At 44.0% G+C, this 19,314-nt stretch overlaps 1 protein-coding gene and 1 pseudogene across 2 annotated transcripts; both read right to left on the reverse strand.

Moving 5' to 3' along the window:
* LOC311139118 (suppressor of SWI4 1 homolog) lies at positions 1-5,808 on the reverse strand (annotated as a pseudogene). Its single transcript has 6 exons — positions 5,741-5,808; positions 2,814-2,921; positions 2,401-2,536; positions 855-1,052; positions 621-775; positions 1-502 (listed from the first exon to the last, which is right to left on the reverse strand). The product of its transcript is annotated as a suppressor of SWI4 1 homolog (transcript).
* A 617-nt stretch (positions 5,809-6,425) lies between these two features.
* LOC311139127 (uncharacterized protein) lies at positions 6,426-17,347 on the reverse strand. The gene is made up of 13 exons (XM_084174018.1): positions 17,143-17,347; positions 16,663-16,833; positions 16,046-16,147; positions 15,488-15,538; positions 11,322-11,492; positions 11,067-11,143; positions 10,724-10,831; positions 10,323-10,446; positions 9,920-9,998; positions 9,599-9,728; positions 9,356-9,516; positions 8,785-9,237; positions 6,426-7,528 (listed from the first exon to the last, which is right to left on the reverse strand). Exons 1-13 carry the CDS (start codon positions 17,155-17,157, stop codon positions 6,525-6,527), a joined length of 2,646 nt encoding a protein of 881 aa, XP_084030144.1. The 5' UTR covers positions 17,158-17,347; the 3' UTR covers positions 6,426-6,524.
* Positions 17,348-19,314: the final 1,967 nt, after the last annotated feature.

The following is a 19,314-nucleotide window of genomic DNA, read 5'->3' on the forward strand; positions in this document are numbered from 1 at the left end:
TCAGAGGGTTGTGAAGCTCAGCTCTTCCCCTTCCTCTGTTTGAAGCCCCCCTTCGCCCCCCCTTCGCCCCCCCTTCGCCCCTCCAGGACCCTTTTTCAAACCACCATGACGAGGTTTGCCCTTAAACTTATAACCCCCAATTTCTTTCCCCCAAATGTCTTTCCCCTCTCAAACTTCTTCCCTCCAAATCTCTTATCTCCGTCACAGAATTTTTTCGCTCCAAACCGCTTGTCCCCATCCCCAAATTTCTTCCCTCCAAACCTCTTGCCCCCCGGTGACATCTTTCCAAAAGATTTGCCTCCACCCCCAAATTTCTTTCCCTCTTTCCTGTCCCCGTCACCCCCCATTCGGTCTCTGGGTTTCCCTCTTGGACCAGACCTATGAGGTGACTTGGAACCATATTTGTTTTTACTGTCGTCACCAGAGAACGGTTTCCTCTTCTTGAAGGGTCCGCCTGAGGGCCTTTCAGGTCTTTGCCTCCTCTTGGCTGCAGGGAACATATCTAGATGGGGGAGGGAGAAAAATTAATATAGAAGGTGATTGTCTGCCAAAGTAGCACAATAATATAGTACAACAAAACAAACTATAGAAACATGGTTCAGTACTTAAAGAGTACATACCTTCATCTGGCTCCTCCCCTACAGCCTGTCTGTAGTACTCTGCCTCATCGTCAGATTCAACAACCGGAGGCCTGTTATCCTGGTTCCCAGGATCCTCCACTTCAGGGTCTTCCTCCTCCTGGCGCTTCCTCTTGATGCCTGCCATGTTTCTTTTTCTGACATTACAGAAACAATCACTGTTCCACTCCAACTCATGTGGACTGAAAAGCAGTTACAATGTGCTATAACACTCACTTGTTCTCCTCCCGTAACGCTTTCTTTTGGGCAACATCCTGCTCTTGTTTTTTCTTCCGTTCCTGCTTTTCTTTCATCTGCGCCTCTTTTCGGATCAGGATCTCCTGAAGCTCTTCCTCAGTCTTGGCGACTTCAGATAATACATTCAGAGGGCCTGCATCAGCATTTTACCATGACCAACCAACAGAAACACCCATTCTCGGTGGATGTGTCAGTAAGCGTTTATTTTTTTTTTGTTGAAATATCACAGGGAGGGCCAGTTAGCTTTTCACCCCCCCTCCACCTCCGTCCCAGTCTCACATATCTGGAAGACTGAAACAGGTTTCCCTCAAGAATTTCACTGCATTTAGCGCCATCCATCATTCCTTCGATTCTGACTAGTTTCCCAGTCCCTGCCGATGAAAAACATTCCCACAGCATGATGCTGCCACCACCATGATTCACTGTCGGGATGGTGTTCCCCGGGGTGATGAGAGATGTTGGGTTTGCGCCAGACATAGCGTTTTCCTTGATGGCCAAAAAGCTCAATTTGAGTCTCATCTGACCAGAGTACCTTCTTCTATTTGTTTGGGGAGTCTCCCACATGGCTTTTGGCGAACACCAAACGTGTTTGCTTATATCTTTCTTTAAGCAATGGCTTTTTTCCGGCCACTCTTCTGTAAAGCCCATCTCTGTGGAGTGTACGGCTTAAAGTGGTCCTATGGACAGATACTCCAATCTCCGCAGTGGAGCTTTGCAGCTCCTTCAGGGTTATCTTTGGTCTCTTTGTTGCCTCTCTGATTAATGCCCTCCTTGCCTGGTCCGTGAGTTTTGGTGGGCGGCCCTCTCTTGGCAGGTTTGTTGTGGTGCCATATTCTTTCCATTTTTTAATTATGGATTTAATGGTGCTCCGTGGGATGTTCAACGTTTTTGATATTTTTTTATAACCCAACCCTGATCTGTACTTCTCCACAACTTTGTCCCTGAACTGTTTGGAGAGCTCCTTGGTCTTCATGGTGCCGCTTGCTTGGTGGTGTTGCAGTCTCTGGGGCCTTTCAGAACAGGTGTATATATCCTGAGATCATGTGACAGATCATGTGACACTTAGGTTGCACACAGGTGGACTTTATTTAAGTAGTTATTTTACTTCTGAAGGTAATTGGTTGCACCAGATCTTATTTAGGGGCTTCATAGCAAAGGGGGTGAATACATATGCACGCACCACTTTTCCGTTATTAATTTTTTAGAATTTCTTGAAACAAGTTATTATTTTCATTTCACTTCACCAATTTTGACTATTTTGTGTATGTCCATTACATGAAATCCAAATTAAAATCCATTTAAATTACAGGTTGTAATGCAACAAAATAGGAAAAATGCCAAGGGGGATGAATACTTTTGCAAGGCACTGTCTCTTTTCATCATGTACATCCCATGGACAGAAAATGACAAGACAAACTGATGCTATAAACCTAGTATTTATAGTCACTGCCAACACAGGCATAGACAATTCTATTGAAACACTGGTTACAATGTAATATCAGTAAGATCAGCCACTCTAAGGCACCATAGTAATCACCTCAGTCAGTCTCACAGCGCTCTGTTGAGACTCCATGTTACCACGCCCGGAGTAGATCTGTGGCAGTTCCGTTATGTTGTGATCACCATCTTGCTCGGCTTCACTTTCTGAAAAGTTAGCCCCTCTGAAAGAAAGTTAGCAGGGTAAGAAAGCACATAACAGCTGGCCAAATGTAAACAACCATGCACTACACAGTAGGGTGCCTCAGAATGACTTTGTAGGTAGATCACTTCGCAGCCAACATAGACATGGTATTATCACCCAAATAACATTATGAAACATTAGAAACAGCTACAAATCTAAGCAATATTGAGAACCCAAACATATGCAGATAGACCAGCCTCAAGTACAGCAGGAGATACTCTGCCGTCTGCTAGGACAACAACAGCCAGGGCTCTTACTTCATCAGCAGCTCACTGATGTCCTCAAACTTGCTCATGTTGGGGAACTTTTCCTGCATCAGCTTCTTCACTCCTCTACTCATGCCCACAGGGACTACTTTCAGGCTGCTGCAGAGAGGGCAAGGGAGAAGGACAAGGTCAAGGATGAGTAGGATAAATAAAGGGGGCATATAAGCAAACAATGTAGGTCTTACAATATTCGATTATGACATTTCCCTAAAACAGGCTATAGGCTAAATGTGCACCACCAAGTCAGAATAGTAGGCTAAGTTATGAGGGGGAAAGGGACCCAATTATTAGGGTGAGGCACATGGGCTACTAACAGCTTACTACAGAACATACACGTAGTATGACTTTCTTAGCTACAGTATACATACATCCCTGGCATATTACATAATTTATGCAGCAGCAGACAATACATTTTTGGACTCACCTTGTTGGCTGTGCTCACTTGAACAGGACAGTGGCGCGGCGTTCCTTCTTGTGGCCAAATGTTGTCACCAAAGTTCGGCATTCTCTGGATTTATGGTGTGTTCAAGACAACTGGGAACTCTGAAAAAAACCAGGTCGAATCATGACATCAGTGATCTTCAGGTCGGAGCTCTAGAAAGAGGCCCGAGTTCCCAACTTGGAATAGAGTTGAATGACCGTTCAAAACGTATTTTCCCAGTCGGAGCTCGTTTTTTTCAGAGTTCCCAGTTGTCTTGAACTCACTGAAGTCTGAGATTACCCAGTTCCGAGTTTCCTGTTATTTTGAACACGGCAGGAGTCATGCTGGATTGACAGTATGATCAATGTATTCAACATTTTCTGGCCCATGGTGTTGCATGTGAATGTTTATCATTTTAAGCTTGGAAAAGAGACCCTTAAACCCAGGCTTGGACCACCCACCCACTCCACTGAATAGCAGGCTAGTTATTGCTTTAAAATGCTTGCAGTTAGCCACTGATTCCTTCCAAACCACTCATTGTTGAATTTGCGATTTCCAACTTGTTGTGTATTGTTTATGTCCAATGGCCGATGAGCACTGATACGTTTTATCTATAATTTCTCTTCATATGACAAGGATTGAAAAGGATTTGCCAGTAGATTGTCGACTTCATTCATGATGGCTGCTTGTCTAGATTGCTAGCTAAGATTTTGAAAGTATGATGTTGACATGATCAGAGCTACGGTAGATATACCGTGATTTGACTTAATTTCATCTGTGGGCAATGACCTTGAGCATTCTTGGATGGGCACTTCAAATGTAAATCTATGGCAGCACCCAAGGGGCTTGAATTTTCGAGCTCTACCCATAGATTTTGCGGCGATGTAGTGTCCCCATGAGTGACAGAACACTGAGCCAATCACAGCGCAACTAGAGAACATTACCAACCCATACACTCTGTATTTTCTGCTGGCTGCCCCACCACCACAGAAAGCACTGAGCTAGGCTGAAACACCTGCATTTTGGCACTGCCTTACTCAAGAAAGCAAAAAAGAGACAATGTTTGTATGCTGCTTTATTAACTAAATTATTATTTTATTTCTTTTGTTTTACATTGCAAACTGATATGTGACACATATTAATGACAAAATAACATGCAAAACAGGCAAAAATATATATATACACTACCGTTCAAAAGTTTGGGGTCACTTAGAAATGTCCTTGTTTTCGAAAGAAAAGCTATTTATTTGTCCATTCAAATAACATAAAATTGATCAGAAATACAGTGTAGACATTGTTAATGTTGTAAATGGCTATTTTAGCTGGAAACGGCTGATTTTTAATGGAATATCTATATAGGCGTACAGAGGCCCATTATCAGCAACCATCAGTCCTGTGTTCCAATGGCACGTTGTGTTTGCTAATCCAAGTTAATCATTTTAAAAGGCTAATTGATCATTAGAAAACCCTTTTGCAATTATGTTAGCACAGCTGAAAACTGATTAAAGAAGCAATAAAACTGGCCTTCTTGAGACTAGTTGAGTATCTGGAGCATCAGCGATTGTAGGTTCGATTACAGGCTAAAAATGGCCAGAAACAAATAACTTTCTTCTGAAACTCGTCAGTCTATTCTTGTTCTGAGAAATGAACGCTATTCCATGCGAGAAATTGCCAAAAAACTGAAGATCTCGTACAACGCTGTGTACTACTCCCTTCACAGAACAGCTCAAACTGGCTCTAACCAGAATAGAAAGAGGAGTGGGAGGCCCCGGTGCACAACTGAGCAAGAGGACAAATACATTAGAGTGTCTAGTTTGAGAAACAGAAACCTCACAGGTCCTCAACTGGCAGCTTCATTAAATAGTACCCGCAAAACACCAGTCTCAACGTCAACAGTGAAGAGGCGACTCCGGGATGCTGACCTTCTAGGCAGAGTTGCAAAGAAAAAGCCATATCTCAGACTGGCCAATAAAAAGAAAAGATTAAGATGGGCAGTCTGAGATATGGCTTTTTCATTGCAACTCTGCCAAGGTCAGCATCCCGGAGTCGCCTCAATCCTATAGAAAATGTGTGGGCAGAACTGAAAAAGTGTGTGCGAGCATGGAGGCCTACAAACCTGACTCTGTTACACCCGCTCTGTCAGGAGGAATGGGCCAAAATTCACCCAACTTATTGTGGGAAGCATGTGGAAAGCTACCCGAAACGTTTGACCCAAGTTAAACAATTTAAAGGCAATGCTACCAAATACTAATTGAGTGTATGTAAACTTCTGACCCACTGGGAATATGATGAAAGAAATAAAAGCTTAAATAAATAATTATCTCTACTATTATTCTGACATTTCACATTCTTAAAATAAAGTGGTGATCCTAATTGACCTAAGTCAGGGAATTTTTACTAGGATGAAATGTCAGGAATTGTGAAAAACTGAGTTTAAATGTATTTGGCTAAGGTGCCAAATGGGGCTACCTGCCATAATGACAAGTCGCCACTGCACCTCCGATACTTCAGCTCATTCACTTCCATTTCTCCTCCTGTTTTCGATCCGGCATACAGCTCACTCATTCTTCTTTAACAAACCATCTCCCTTCCCCCCGCCATGTTTAACTGACTCAAGCTCAACCTCTTCCTCCCTCTCTTTTCCCCTCCATTCCTCCTCCGTATTCCAAGTATACATCACCTTATGATAATACTGCCCTTCTCCTGACATACATCTTGTTTTTGCCCTCTCAAGGGATGCCATTTAACATGTCACAATCTCCGTACAATCAGCACGAACCCCTCGGGATGTAGCGCTCAACAGTGCATCCCACTTGTAAAGCAGCTGCTTCCTCTTGATGTTCTTCTTTGTCAATAGCTACAGCGACTCTTTTCCATTTCAAACAAGCGCGCTCTTCCAACCACCATCCACTGTCTCCTAGGGCACAAAATGGTGGTTATAATAACTTTTTATCCTGTGCTTTTGGTGTTCATGTATTTATCCTGTCATGTAAGCTCATTTGAAAACTAAGTTATTATGTACGAATGTAGCAACATTTCAAATAGTTATTTTGAATTTGTTCAATTTCTATTGTCTGATACGGTAATAATGAATATGGAAGAGGGCATAGTTTAGACTTTATTGAAAAAAACAAACAAAAAAAAGACCATCAAAAACATCTTACATCAGAACATTGGAAGGAACATTAGCTGCAGTTATTTACTGATAATTCATCAACTGTGTGTAACACTTGCTTATCAGAAACACCATCAGTGCAAACATCCAAAGAGCATAATTTTTTTCATGTCTTATTCATTGCCATATCTGCTGAGTTCCTTCCACAGCAGGTCACTCTGATGCTATCAAACACAGCCATGTAGAGCAGTGGATGGATGCACATGTTCAGTGTAGCCAGTCCCTTAGACACCTGGTAGGCCTTGTAATCCCAGTCGCAGACAGAGCCCAGTTTAACCTTCCGGTAGAGATGGTAGCTCTGGAGGAGGTGATAAGGCACAAAGGAAATGGCATATAGCACAACCACTGCAAACACCATCAGGGCCACCTTACGTTTCTCTAGGGAGGTTATATTCACATTCCTCCACACCACCCTCAACACTGCGCAGTATGATGCAAATGTGACCAGGAAGGGAATAAAACACCCAACCACAGACAGAAACAATTTGTAAAACAAGTGAGAGTATGCAACTGTAACCTCATAACTGGTGGCACAATTGGAGTAGGACACACAATGGGTTGTGTTGTTTCCCTGTTGACATGTGGAGGCAAACTTCAACACAGGAGAGGAGATGGCTGTCACAAAGATCCAGATGACGACACTGGCAGCCTTGGCTTTAGCGGGGTTCACATGGTTCCGGGTGAAGAAGGGGTACACAATGGCCACATAGCGGTTCACACTGATACACATGATGAAGTAGATGCTAACATACAGGTTGCAGGTGAAGAGGAAGCGTTCTATTTTACAGACCTCGATCCCAAACATCCAGTTCTTCTCCTGCATGTAGTAGACTATGAGCAGGGGCAGGGTGAGGACATAGAGCAGGTCACTGATGGCCAGGTTACAGGACAACACCACACCAGTGTGCCAGTTGTTCCTCTCCCTGGTCGCCAGGAGTCTCAGGGCAAACAAGTTACCAACCAACGCCACGCAGAACTCAACACCGTACATTGAAGGCAATAACTGCACTTGGAACTTATGACAAGAAGAGTTGTGCTCAATCATGTTTGTTCCGTGTTGATTTCTGTGGGAAATTAGAAAATAAGACGGGAAAAGGCTGCGCGAACTGGCTCCCAAAAGCGGTATTTGTCAATCTCTGTTGAAGAAAAAGAATACAGATATTCATTATATTCTGAAGTTGAGAACCATTCTTTTACGCAGTTCATCGTCATCCCCTAAGGACAACTTTGCATTGTGCCATAACATCCATCATAACAGCAATCAGTACCATTCTGTCACAATACATTTAATAAATCGCTAGAATTAGTACTGTGGTTTAAGATTCCTTCAGAGCTGTTCTGTTTTATCAGTAATATACATATGTGGTCAAAAAGTTATAAAAAAACACTGCAGTTCTCCATACTAATGTTGTGCAATGGATAGCAAATAATCATCTAAAATACCATGGACCACAGTTGTGTAAATCTTAAACCAACAGAATGTCTATCCAAAACACCCCATGGAGCCTAAAACAATAAGTTAAATATTATTTCTCTAAGAAAAGCCACAAGACAGTTCGATGTCACTTCTCTAGTCTATTCAGACACAAAAACCTGAAGCATGCACCAGTATTCAAAAACATTAACAGGTGGTCAATTGTAACGGTCCACTTTTACTCCATTTTGTCCTTACACTTTACAGATATGTAAAAAAATATATATATATATATTTATATAAAAATGGCAATTATCTCAGAATAAAGCCAGATTAGTACTTACTCATTGACACGGACATAAGGCTACAGTTACTGTGGTAGACTTGAGACCAATAGAACTTCCCATGATACGTTAGTTACATGTACAACAAACATTTAAAGCAGTCACTTCCCTTTCGGACCTCTGCCTCCCCCATCAACCTATTTGTAAGCATTTTGAAGAAGTGTGACTAACGCTGCATGCCATTGTTCTACTTGTAGCACACTACCAATTTCAAATTGCACAACTTGAGTGTCATGCGCACCAGCCTCAACTCCAGTTCTCGCACACGCTTTGAGGTGAAAGCCTGTGGCAGAGGCTACATGTGAGTCAGCCCCAAGAAAAAAAGGGAAGACAATTGAGCTGTACTTTGCATTCAGCAATTTATTTGCCAATGCTTATACATTTTTTATAAAACATCTTCACAAGGAACAAAACTACATCATTGCATTTTCATCCAGTCCTCCCGCTGACTTGTTGCAATACCAATGTCCTTTCATGAATGAATACATTCCTCTGTTCATGTTGATCAGTGACCACAATAGTGAGTCCATACTGCCACGTGGTGTTCTACCACAGTAGTGCGCTCAGCATTCATCAGTCCAGGCTTTCAGAGGGTTGTGAAGCTCAGCTCTTCCCCTTCCTCTGTTTGAAGCCCCCCTTCGCCCCTCCAGGACCCTTCTTCAAACCACTATGACGAGGTTTGCCCTTAAACTTAGAACCCCCATCACCCCCAAATTTCTTTCCCCTCTCAAACTTCTTCCCTCCAAATCTCTTATCTCCGTCACCGAATTTTTTCGCTCCAAACCGCTTGTCCCCATCCCCAAATGTCTTCCCTCCAAACCTCTTGCCCCCCGGTGACATCTTTCCAAAAGATTTGCCTCCACCCCCAAATTTCTTTCCCTCTTTCCTGTCCCCGTCACCCCCCATTCGGTCTCTGGGTTTCCCTCTTGGACCAGACCTATGAGGTGACTTGGAACCATATTTGATTTTACTGTCGTCACCAGAGAACGGTTTCCTCTTCTTGAAGGGTCCGCCTGAGGGCCTTTCAGGTCTTTGCCTCCTCTTGGCTGCAGGGAACATATCTAGATGGGGGAGGGAGAAAAATTAATATAGAAGGTGATTGTCTGCCAAAGTAGCACAATAATATAGTACAACAAAACAAACTATAGAAACTTGGTTCAGTACTTAAAGAGTACATACCTTCATCTGGCTCCTCCCCTACAGCCTGTCTGTAGTACTCTGCCTCGTCGTCAGATTCAACAACCGGAGGCCTGTTATCCTGGTTCCCAGGATCCTCCACTTCAGGGTCATGCTCTTCCTCCTCCTGGCGCTTCCTCTTGATGCCTGCCATGCTTCTTTTTCTGACATTACAGAAACAAATATCACTGTTCCACTCCAACTCATGTGGACTGAAAAGCAGTTACAATGTGCTATAACACTCACTTGTTCTCCTCCCGTAACGCTTTCTTTTGGGCAACATCCTGCTCTTGTTTTTTCTTCCGTTCCTGCTTTTCTTTCATCTGCGCCTCTTTTCGGATCAGGATCTCCTGAAGCTCTTCCTCAGTCTTGGCGACTTCAGAAAATACATTCAGAGGGCCTGCATCAGCATTTTACCATGACCAACCAACAGAAACACCCATTCTCGGTGGATGTGTCAGTAAGCGTTTATTTTTGTTGTTGAAATATTACAGGTAATCAGTTATCTTTTCATCATGTACATCCCATGGACAGCTAAATCAACAGGAAACTGACAGGTGTACTTACTGACTGCATGGTAGAGTATGTTCCCCTCTCCCATTCCCTCCTCGATCTTCACCAGCTGCATGGTGATGCGTGGGCCAATCTGAAGAGAAAACAAACCGATGCTGTAAAAACTTACCAGAAACTGGTTACAATGTCACATCAGTAGGATCAACTGCTGAAGGCACCATGTTGATAACCTCTGTCAGGATGTGTCAGTAAGCGTTTACTTTTGTGAAATATCACAGGTAATCATAGTTGTCTTTTCATCATGTACATCCCATGGACAGAAAATGACAAGACAAACTGATGCTATAAACCTAGTATTTATAGTCACTGCCAACACAGGCATAGACAATTCTATTGAAACACTGGTTACAATGTAATATCAGTAAGATCAGCCACTCTAAGGCACCATGGTAATCACCTCAGTCAATCTCACAGCGCTCTGTTGAGACTCCATGTTACCACGCCCGGAGTAGATCTGTGGCAGTTCCGTTATGTTGTGATCACCATCTTGCTCGGCTTCACTTTCTGAAAGGTTAGCCCCTCTGAAAGAAAGTTAGCAGGGTAAGAAAGCACATAACAGCTGGCCAAATGTAAACAACCATGCACTACACAGTAGGGTGCCTCAGAATGACTTGGTAGGTAGATCACTTCACAGCCAACATAGACAAGGTATTATCACCCAAATAACATTATGAAACATTAGAAACAGCTAAAAATCAAAGCTATATTGAGAACCCAAACATATGCAGATAGACCAGCCTCAAGTACAGCAGGAGATACTCTGCCGTCTGCTAGGACAACAACAGCCAGGGCTCTTACTTCATCAGCAGTTCACTGATGTCCTCAAACTTGCTCATGTTGGGGAACTTTTCCTGCATCAGCTTCTTCACTCCTCTACTCATGCCCACAGGGACTACTTTCAGGCTGCTGCAGAGAGGGCAAGGGAGAAGGACAAGGTCAAGGATGAGTGTGGACTGAACCATTTAGTCAGCTACAGGGGGGTGGGGTTTCTGGATGATGGGCGCATCAGTGCGTTTACTTTGAATATACATCACTAAACAGTCAATTCGGAATCTGTCATCCTCTGAGCCCAAGCATTCTTCCTATAGATTAACCAAGCCACCTTGAATTAAAACGAGTGCATAACATCTTGTATACTTACTAATGGCGAAATTCAATTTCTTGAGACACTGGATCGTAGTTCAGCAAAACACATCTCTTTATAGCGTTGAGGGCTACCTACAAGAGGCAAATCTGTTAAAATGTATACTAACCTGATTCTCTTCAATATAATACTAAAGGATAAAAGGATTGTGGGATATCAGAAAGCGTTTACTTTTGAGTGATCGTCACAGATAATCATATTTCACAAATCCTCAAACCAGCAAAATGCCATGTACTGGTACCTTTGACATACCTTGTGCACATTGATGGAAGGGAACATGTTTTGGAACATGGTGGCCATAAGTTTGACATGCATGCCCTCTGAGCCAAAGTTATTGAGGACCAGCAGTGGATGATGCGTGAACTGCTGTTCATGCATTCTGTGCCTCTTCAGCGACGAGACCACATCTTTAATAAGGGAGTACTGAAAACGAGAAAGAACATATTCAGGAAAAGCAATTGAAGCCCTAAACCCTATATTTGCTTGTTTCTAGTATTGGGGCTCATCAGTGCGTTTACTTTGAACATATATCATTTTAACAGTCATGTCGAAATCTGTCATCCTTTGAGCCCATTTCCCATCTGATTCCAAGATGGCGTAGCAGTGCGGTCATGTTCTCTGTTGTGTGTCCGTGTAAATAGCCTGTTTTTTGTATTTTTACGTATATATTTCCCTATCACACTTTTCATCCTTCTACTAAATATACTTTCCTGCAACCCGCCTCACTCAATGTGGAACGGATTCTATTATTTACTCACCTTTATCTAGAATCTCCAGTTGAAACTAGCTAGCCAGCTAACTAGCTACTTGCTATTAGCCACCGTTAGCAGTTTTCACCCAGAACGTCAGATTTTCTGCCGGAATAACTGAATCACTGGACCTTAACACCGGATCGCAACTAGCTAGCCGCAACCGAATGGATGTTGCTGTAGGCTAATCACCACTGCCCCCGAAGCAAGCACCAGTTAGTCTTGAGCTAGCCTCGAGCCAGGCCCATATCCCGGCTATCTACCTCTTTGTCTACCGGACGGGAGTAGCCAGCTAACTAGCTACTTGCTATTAGCCACCGTTAGCGGTTTTTCACCATTGTCCGTGGCCTGCACTACCTACCAGCCAGCTCTTGCCTGGACTATTATCGGCCAGTCTGCACAGCACGTTATCGACCCAGAACATATCGGATTTTCTGCCGGAATCACTGGACCTTTAACACCGGATCATCGCAACTAGCTAGCTGCAACCAAATGGATGTTGTTGTTGGCTAATCAGCCTTGAGCTAGCCTCGAGTCAGGCACATCTCCCGGCTATCTACCTCTCTGTCAACCGGACGGTACCTCCTAGAGTCGACACGGAGCCCCGCCGATCCATCACGACTGATCTGCCGACGTAATCATCTGTGGTTTCAACAGGCTTCCCGTTGCTAAGGCCACGAAGATCCATCTGCTAGCCCCGGCCCGCTAGCACACGCAAACAACAGCCGTGCTTCCTGCTCGCTGTGCTGTAGCACCAATTCGAACTGCCCTCGGACTCACATATTGCTGTTCACTGGACCTTATGATCACTCAGCTGCACAGCTGATGCCTGCTGGACTGTTCCTTTACACAGTACTCTGTCTTGTTTATCTGTTTAGCCTCAGCCCAAACATTCATCGCCATTACCAATTGTTGTCTTAGCTCTCTCTAATAACACCTGTGATTGCTTTATGCCTCTCTCCCATGTCAATATGCCTTGCCTATTGCTGTTCCAGTTAGTTCTTATTATACAATTTCACTGTAGAACCCCAAGTCCCTCTCAAACTGCCTCAAATAGCTCCTTTGTTCCACCCCCCATACACGCAGAGACCGGCTCAATCGGTGCCTCCAGTGATGCTCTCTCTTTCATTGTTACCCAACGCTTAGGTTTACCTTCACTGTACTCATATCCTTCCATATCCTTGTCTGTACATATTGCCCTGAATCTATTCTACAACGCCCGGAAATCGGCCCCCTTTATTCTCTGTACCCAACGCACTAGAAGACCAGTTCTTAAAGCCTTTAGCCGTATCCTTATTCTAGTCCTCCTCTGTTCCTCTGGTGATGTAGTGGCTAACCCCTGCAGCCCCCAGTATCACTCCTACTCCCCAGGAGCTATCATTTGTTGACTTATGTAACCGTAAAAGCCTTGGTTTTCTGCACGTTAACATCAGACCAAACTCCTTCCTAAGTTTGAGTTATTCACTGCGTTAGCACACTCCGCCAACCCTGATGTTCTAGCAGTGTCTGAATCCTGGCTAAGGAAGGCCACCAAAAATTCAGAAATGTCCATCCCCAACTACAACATTTTCCATCTAGATAGAACTGCCAAAGGGGGTGGAGTTGCAATCTACTGTAGAGATAGCCTGCAGAGCTCTATCATACTATCCAGGTCTGTGCCCAAACAGTTTGAGCTCCTACTTCTAAAAATCCACCTTTCCAGAAATAAGTCTCACTGTTGCCGCTTGCTACAGACACCCCTCAGCCCCCAACTGTGCCCTGGACACCATATGTGAATTGATTGCCCTCCATCTATCCTCAGAGTTCGTACTACTTGGTGACCTAAACTGGGATATGCTTAACACCCCGGCCATCCTACAATCCAAACTAGGTGCCCTCAATCTCACACAAATTATCAAGGAACCTACCAGGTACAACCCTAAATCCATAAACATGGGCACCCTCATAGATATCATCCTGACTAACTTACCCTCTAAATACACCTCCGCTGTCTTCAACCAGGATCTCAGTGATCACTGCCTTATTGCCTGCGTCCGTAACGGGTCCGCGGTCAAACGACCACCCCTCATCACTGTCAAACGCTCCCTAAAACACTTTAGTGAGCAGGCCTTCCTAATTGACCTGGCCCAGGTATCCTGGATGGATATCGATCTCATTCCATCAGTAGAGGATGCCTGGTTGTTCTTTAAAAGTAATTTCCTCTCAATCTTAAATAAACATGCCCCATTCAAAAAATACAGAACTAAGAACAGATATAGCCCCTGGTTCTCCTCAGACTTGACGGCCCTTGACCAGCACAAAAACATCCTGTGGCGTACTGCATTAGCATCAAATAGCCCCCGCGATATGCAACTTTTCAGGGAAGTTATGAACCAATATACACAAGCAGTTAGGAAAGCAAAGGCTAGCTTTTTCAAACAGAAATGTGCATCCTGTAGCACTAACTCCAAAAAGTTTTGGGACACTAAAGTCCATGGAGAATAAGAGCACCTCCTCCCAGCTGCCCACTGCACTGAGGCTAGGAAACACTATCACCACCGATAAATCTACAATAATCGAGAATTTCAACAAGCACTTTGCTACGGCTGGCCATGCTTTCCACCTGGCTACCCCGGCCACCAGCTCTGCACCCTCCGCTGCAACTTGCCCATGCCAACTACAAATACCTAGGTGTCTGGTTAGACTGTAAACTCTCCTTCCAGACTCACATTAAGCATCTCCAATCCAAAGTTAAATCTAGAATCAGCTCCCTATTTCGCAACAAAGCCTCCTTCACTCATGCTGCCAAACATGCCCTCGTAAAACTGACTATCCTACCGATCCTTGACTTCGGCTATGTCATTTACAAAATAGCCTCCAACACTCTACTCAGCAAATTGGATGTACTCTATCACAGTGCCATCCGTTTTGTCACCAAAGCCCCATATACTACCCACCACTGTGACCTGTACGCTCTTGTTAGCTGGTCCTCACTACATATTCGTCGCCAAACCCACTGGCTCCAGGCCATCTATAAATCACTACTAGGCAAATCCTCACCTTATCTTAGCTCATTGGTCACCATAGCAACACACACTCATAGTATGCGCTCCAGCAGGTATATCTCACTGGTCATCCCCAAAGCCAACACCTCCTTTGGCCGCCATTCCTTCCAGTTCTCTGCTGCCAATGACTGGAACGAACTGCAAAAATCTCTGAAGCTGGAGACTTATCTCCCTCACTAACTTTAAGCATCAGTTGTCAGAGCGCCTTACCGATCACTGCACCTGTACACAGCCCATCTGAAATTAGCCCACCCAACTACCTCACCCCCATATTGTTATTTATTTTGCTCATTTGCACCCCAGTATCTCTATTTGCACATCATCTCTTGCACATCTATCATTCCAGTGTTATTACTAATTGTAATTATTATGCACTATGGCCTATTTATTGCCTTACCTCCATAACTTGCTACATTTGCACACACTGTATATATATTTTCTGTTGTATTTTTGACTTTATGTTTTGTTTTACCCCATATGTAACTCTGTGTTGTTTTTAATCGCACTGCTTTGCTTTATCTTGGCCAGGTCGCAGTTGTAAATGAGAACTTGTTCTCAACTGGCTTACCTGGTTAAATAAAAGTAAAAATAAATAACATTAAATCATATGGGTTTGTGTACTCACTTTGGTCACCCGGAAATGGAGCATAGGGCCTTTGGGTAGCCGAGCAAGCCTCTGGAATGAGAAAAAAAAATATTTAAAACAGTCGCTCATTTGCCATTAGGATCTAGTAAACAGCCCAACTGTAGATATTGATGCATCAGTGATAAAACATCTTAATCATGAATTCAGATATTCTCATAACTCATCATCTGCATCAGCAATTGGAATAACTAAGGAGGTGGCTGACACAGCATATACTTCATTGATCAATAGCAATAAATCATAAAGATATTCCCTTTGCTTGCCTTTGAAAGGCCAAGGGTTTAGAGAGCAGCTGTAAAAATAGGGACTGTCTACTGTTAAAGCACCTCATGGTACAGTAACGCAACAGGGGTGTATTCATTACACAGATTATGTTGCAAAACGTTCTTCTGTTGCTAAATAAATTGTTTAATCCAAACATAAAACGTTTTGACAACAAAAACAAGAGTTGTTTACTTAAGTTTGGTTCTTAAAAACAGTTAACAGTGAAACGGTTTCAGTAATGAATACACCCCTGGTGTTTGCAGACTTATTTACCATGTTGATACTGCTGGGCGTCTTGGTGAAGATCATGAAGTGTGTCACTCCCAGTGGTCCTGCTACAGCCACAAAGTCCTTCAGCACATTCTTCTTCCTCACCTGTCAATCACACGCAAGCAAGACCTCAAATGCAATCCATTATGAGCACAAGATGCACTTGTGGCGCAGTGGTCTAAGGCCACTTGTGCCACTAGAGATCCTGGTTCGAATCCAGGCTCTGTCGTAGCTGGCCGTGACCGGGAGACCCATGGGGCGGCGCACAATTGGCCCAGCGTCGTCCAGGGTAGGGGAGGGAATGGCCAGCAGGGATGTAGCTCAGTTGGTAGAGCATGGCGTTTGCAACGCCAGGGTTGTGGGTTCGATTCCCACGGGGGGCCAGTATGAAAAAATAAAACTCACTAACTGTAAGTCGCTCTGGATAAGAGCGCCTGCTAAATGACTAAAATGTAAAATGTACTCAGAGCAGTGGTTGAAAGTGCAAGATTACAGAATTATGAATCGTTCTATAAATTCACAAAATATATTAAGTAACAAATGTGGCTTGAAGTAAATTTTCTTTGATTCAAGTCAGTTATAAAGACCAGTTTAGAGTTTCATGACATGAACAAACGGACCTTAAGGGATTCTGCAGTGAAGGGCTCCATGACGCGCCGCATGTCCTCCACGAGTTGACCGACATTCTTGCCGACTTGCCCACGGTGAAACACGAAGGAGTGAGGGACCGCACCGAACACCTCTTCCGCCACATGGTTCGCACTCAAACGTGATTTCTTCTGGTTTTTGGTCTGAAATTGAATTAACACGTTAGTTTAGCTGGCCAAGATACTTCCCTATGTTACGAGCTAACGCGGGTACTGTAGCCGTTGTGGATGTAATCAGTTACAAATATTTTAATCATTGTTCATATATTCTCATAACATCATTTTCATCCACCTAGCTAAACATCCACATGCTGATGAGACAATGTTCAATATAGTTACCAGTATATTCAGTTTACAATAATATGAATCGTGTCAATAGCTAGCTAGCTAACCTAACTTTAGTTAGAAACCATTAGCTAGCTAACGTTAGCCAACAACTTCTTAACTGCTTACCTTAGACTTTCCCATACTGGCAGTTGAAGTTTAACAAAATAATATAATGAATCCAATAATATAAAACGTGGCTAATGCACCTAGCTATCTGAATGTAAAAAGCGAGCAAATTCTGATATGCCTCTCCGTGTCCTCCATTTCAATCAGATACTTAGTGACTGCTTTTCAACCACGTGGACCTCACTGCGCCGACGCACTCTGTGTCACATTGAAAAACGTTCGTCTTATTCAAATGCCTAACCAAACTTTTGTTCTCAGTTTCTAACGTGTGTATTTGGCAACCAACCTGGTGTTGCTAGAGGAATTTAAAGAACATTTGCAAGCTAAAACTTCATTTTAAGGGGTCCTTATTACAGTGTAATTACATGTAACAGGTATTGTAGTTAATCGTAATAACTCATAGTTACACTATAATAACATGTAACTGGTGGTAATTGCAGTCTGTAATTACAGAGGTGTAACAACAAATGCTTGTTACCATGTTTGTTACAAATGGGCAAGTTTCCACTAAATTCACCAATTTAGTGTTTAGTTTCTTCTCAGCTGCATCCGAGTCAGTAATAAATGTCACAAGGTTGTACTCTCTTGTGGACAGATGCGCAGGGTGTCAGAGATTACAAAGGTTGGAGGCTCAATAGGCTCCAATTACCTACCAGTAAATACGCACTCTGCAAAATCTCCACTCAATGTTGTTGCTAGCACTTGCCCCCAAAGTATACCATCTGGGTTACCTTGGTTGAGTTTACAAAAACATATTATACACTGCTCAAAAAAATAAAGGGAACACTTAAACAACACAATGTAACTCCAAGTCAATCACACTTCTGTGAAATCAAACTGTCCACTTAGGAAGCAACACTGATTGACAATAAATGTCACATGCTGTTGTGCAAATGGAATAGACAACAGGTGGAAATTATAGGCAATTAGCAAGACACCCCCAATAAAGAAGTGGTTCTGCAGGTGGTGACCACAGACCACTTCTCAGTTCCTATGCTTCCTGGCTGATGTTTTGGTCACTTTTGAATGCTGGCGGTGCTTTCACTCTAGTTAAATTAAATTGGTCATTTAGCAGACGCTCTTATCCAGAGCGACTTACAGGAGCAATTAGGGTTAAGTGCCTTGCTCAAGGGCACATCGACAGGTTTTTCACCTAGTCGGCTCTGGGATTAGAACCAGCGACCTTTCGGTTACTGGCACAACGCTCTTAACCACTAAGCTACCTGCCGCTACTCTAGTGGTAGCATGAGACGGAGTCTACAACCCACACAAGTGGCTCAGGTAGTGCAGCTCATCCAGGATGGCACATCAATGAGAGCTGTGGCAAGAAGGTTTGCTGTGTCTGTCAGCGTAGTGTCCAGAGCATGGAGGCGCTACCAGGAGACAGGCCAGTACATCAGGAGACGTGGAGGAGGCCGTAGGAGGGCAACAACCCAGCAGCAGGACCGCTACCAAGGAGGAGCAGGAGGAGCACTGCCAGAGCCCTGCAAAATGACCTCCAGCAGGCCACAAATGTGCATGTGTCTGCTCAAACGGACAGAAACAGACTCCATGAGGGTGGTATGAGGGCCCGACGTCCACAGGTGGGGGTTGTGCTTACAGCCCAACATCGTGCAGGACGTTTGGCATTTGCCAGAGAACACCAAGATTGGCAAATTCGCCACTGGCGCCCTGTGCTCTTCACAGATGAAAGCAGGTTCACACTGAGCACATGTGACAGACGTGACAGAGTCTGGAGACGCCGTGGAGAACGTTCTGCTGCCTGTAACATCCTCCAGCATGACCGGTTTGGCGGTGGGTCAGTCATGGTGTGGGGTGGCATTTCTTTGGGGGGCCGCACAGCCCTCCATGTGCTCGCCAGAGGTAGCCTGACTGCCATTAGGTACCGAGATGAGATCCTCAGACCCCTTGTGAGACCATATGCTGGTGCGGTTGGCCCTGGGTTCCTCCTAATGCAAGACAATGCTAGACCTCATGTGGCTGGAGTGTGTCAGCAGTTCCTGCAAGAGGAAGGCATTGATGCTATGGACTGGCCCGCCCGTTCCCCAGACCTGAATCCAATTGAGCACATCTGGGACATCATGTCTCGCTCCATCCACCAACGCCATGTTGCACCACAGACTGTCCAGGAGTTGGCGGAAAATGTAGTCCAGGTCTGGGAGGAGATCCCTC

Source organism: Coregonus lavaretus, assembly GCF_964263955.1.
Source record: "Coregonus lavaretus genome assembly, chromosome: 2".
In the NCBI taxonomy this organism is placed as follows: domain Eukaryota; kingdom Metazoa; phylum Chordata; class Actinopteri; order Salmoniformes; family Salmonidae; genus Coregonus; species Coregonus lavaretus.

Excerpts from the sequence above, each read along its gene's own strand:
- LOC311139127 (XM_084174018.1), bottom strand. Across the intron at positions 10,832-11,066 it reads GAAATTGAATTTCGCCATTA|CAGCCTGAAAGTAGTCCCTG; the intron begins GTAAGTATACAA and ends CCCTCTCTGCAG. Across the intron at positions 9,517-9,598 it reads GCGTTACGGGAGGAGAACAA|AAAAAGAAGCATGGCAGGCA; the intron begins GTGAGTGTTATA and ends CTGTAATGTCAG.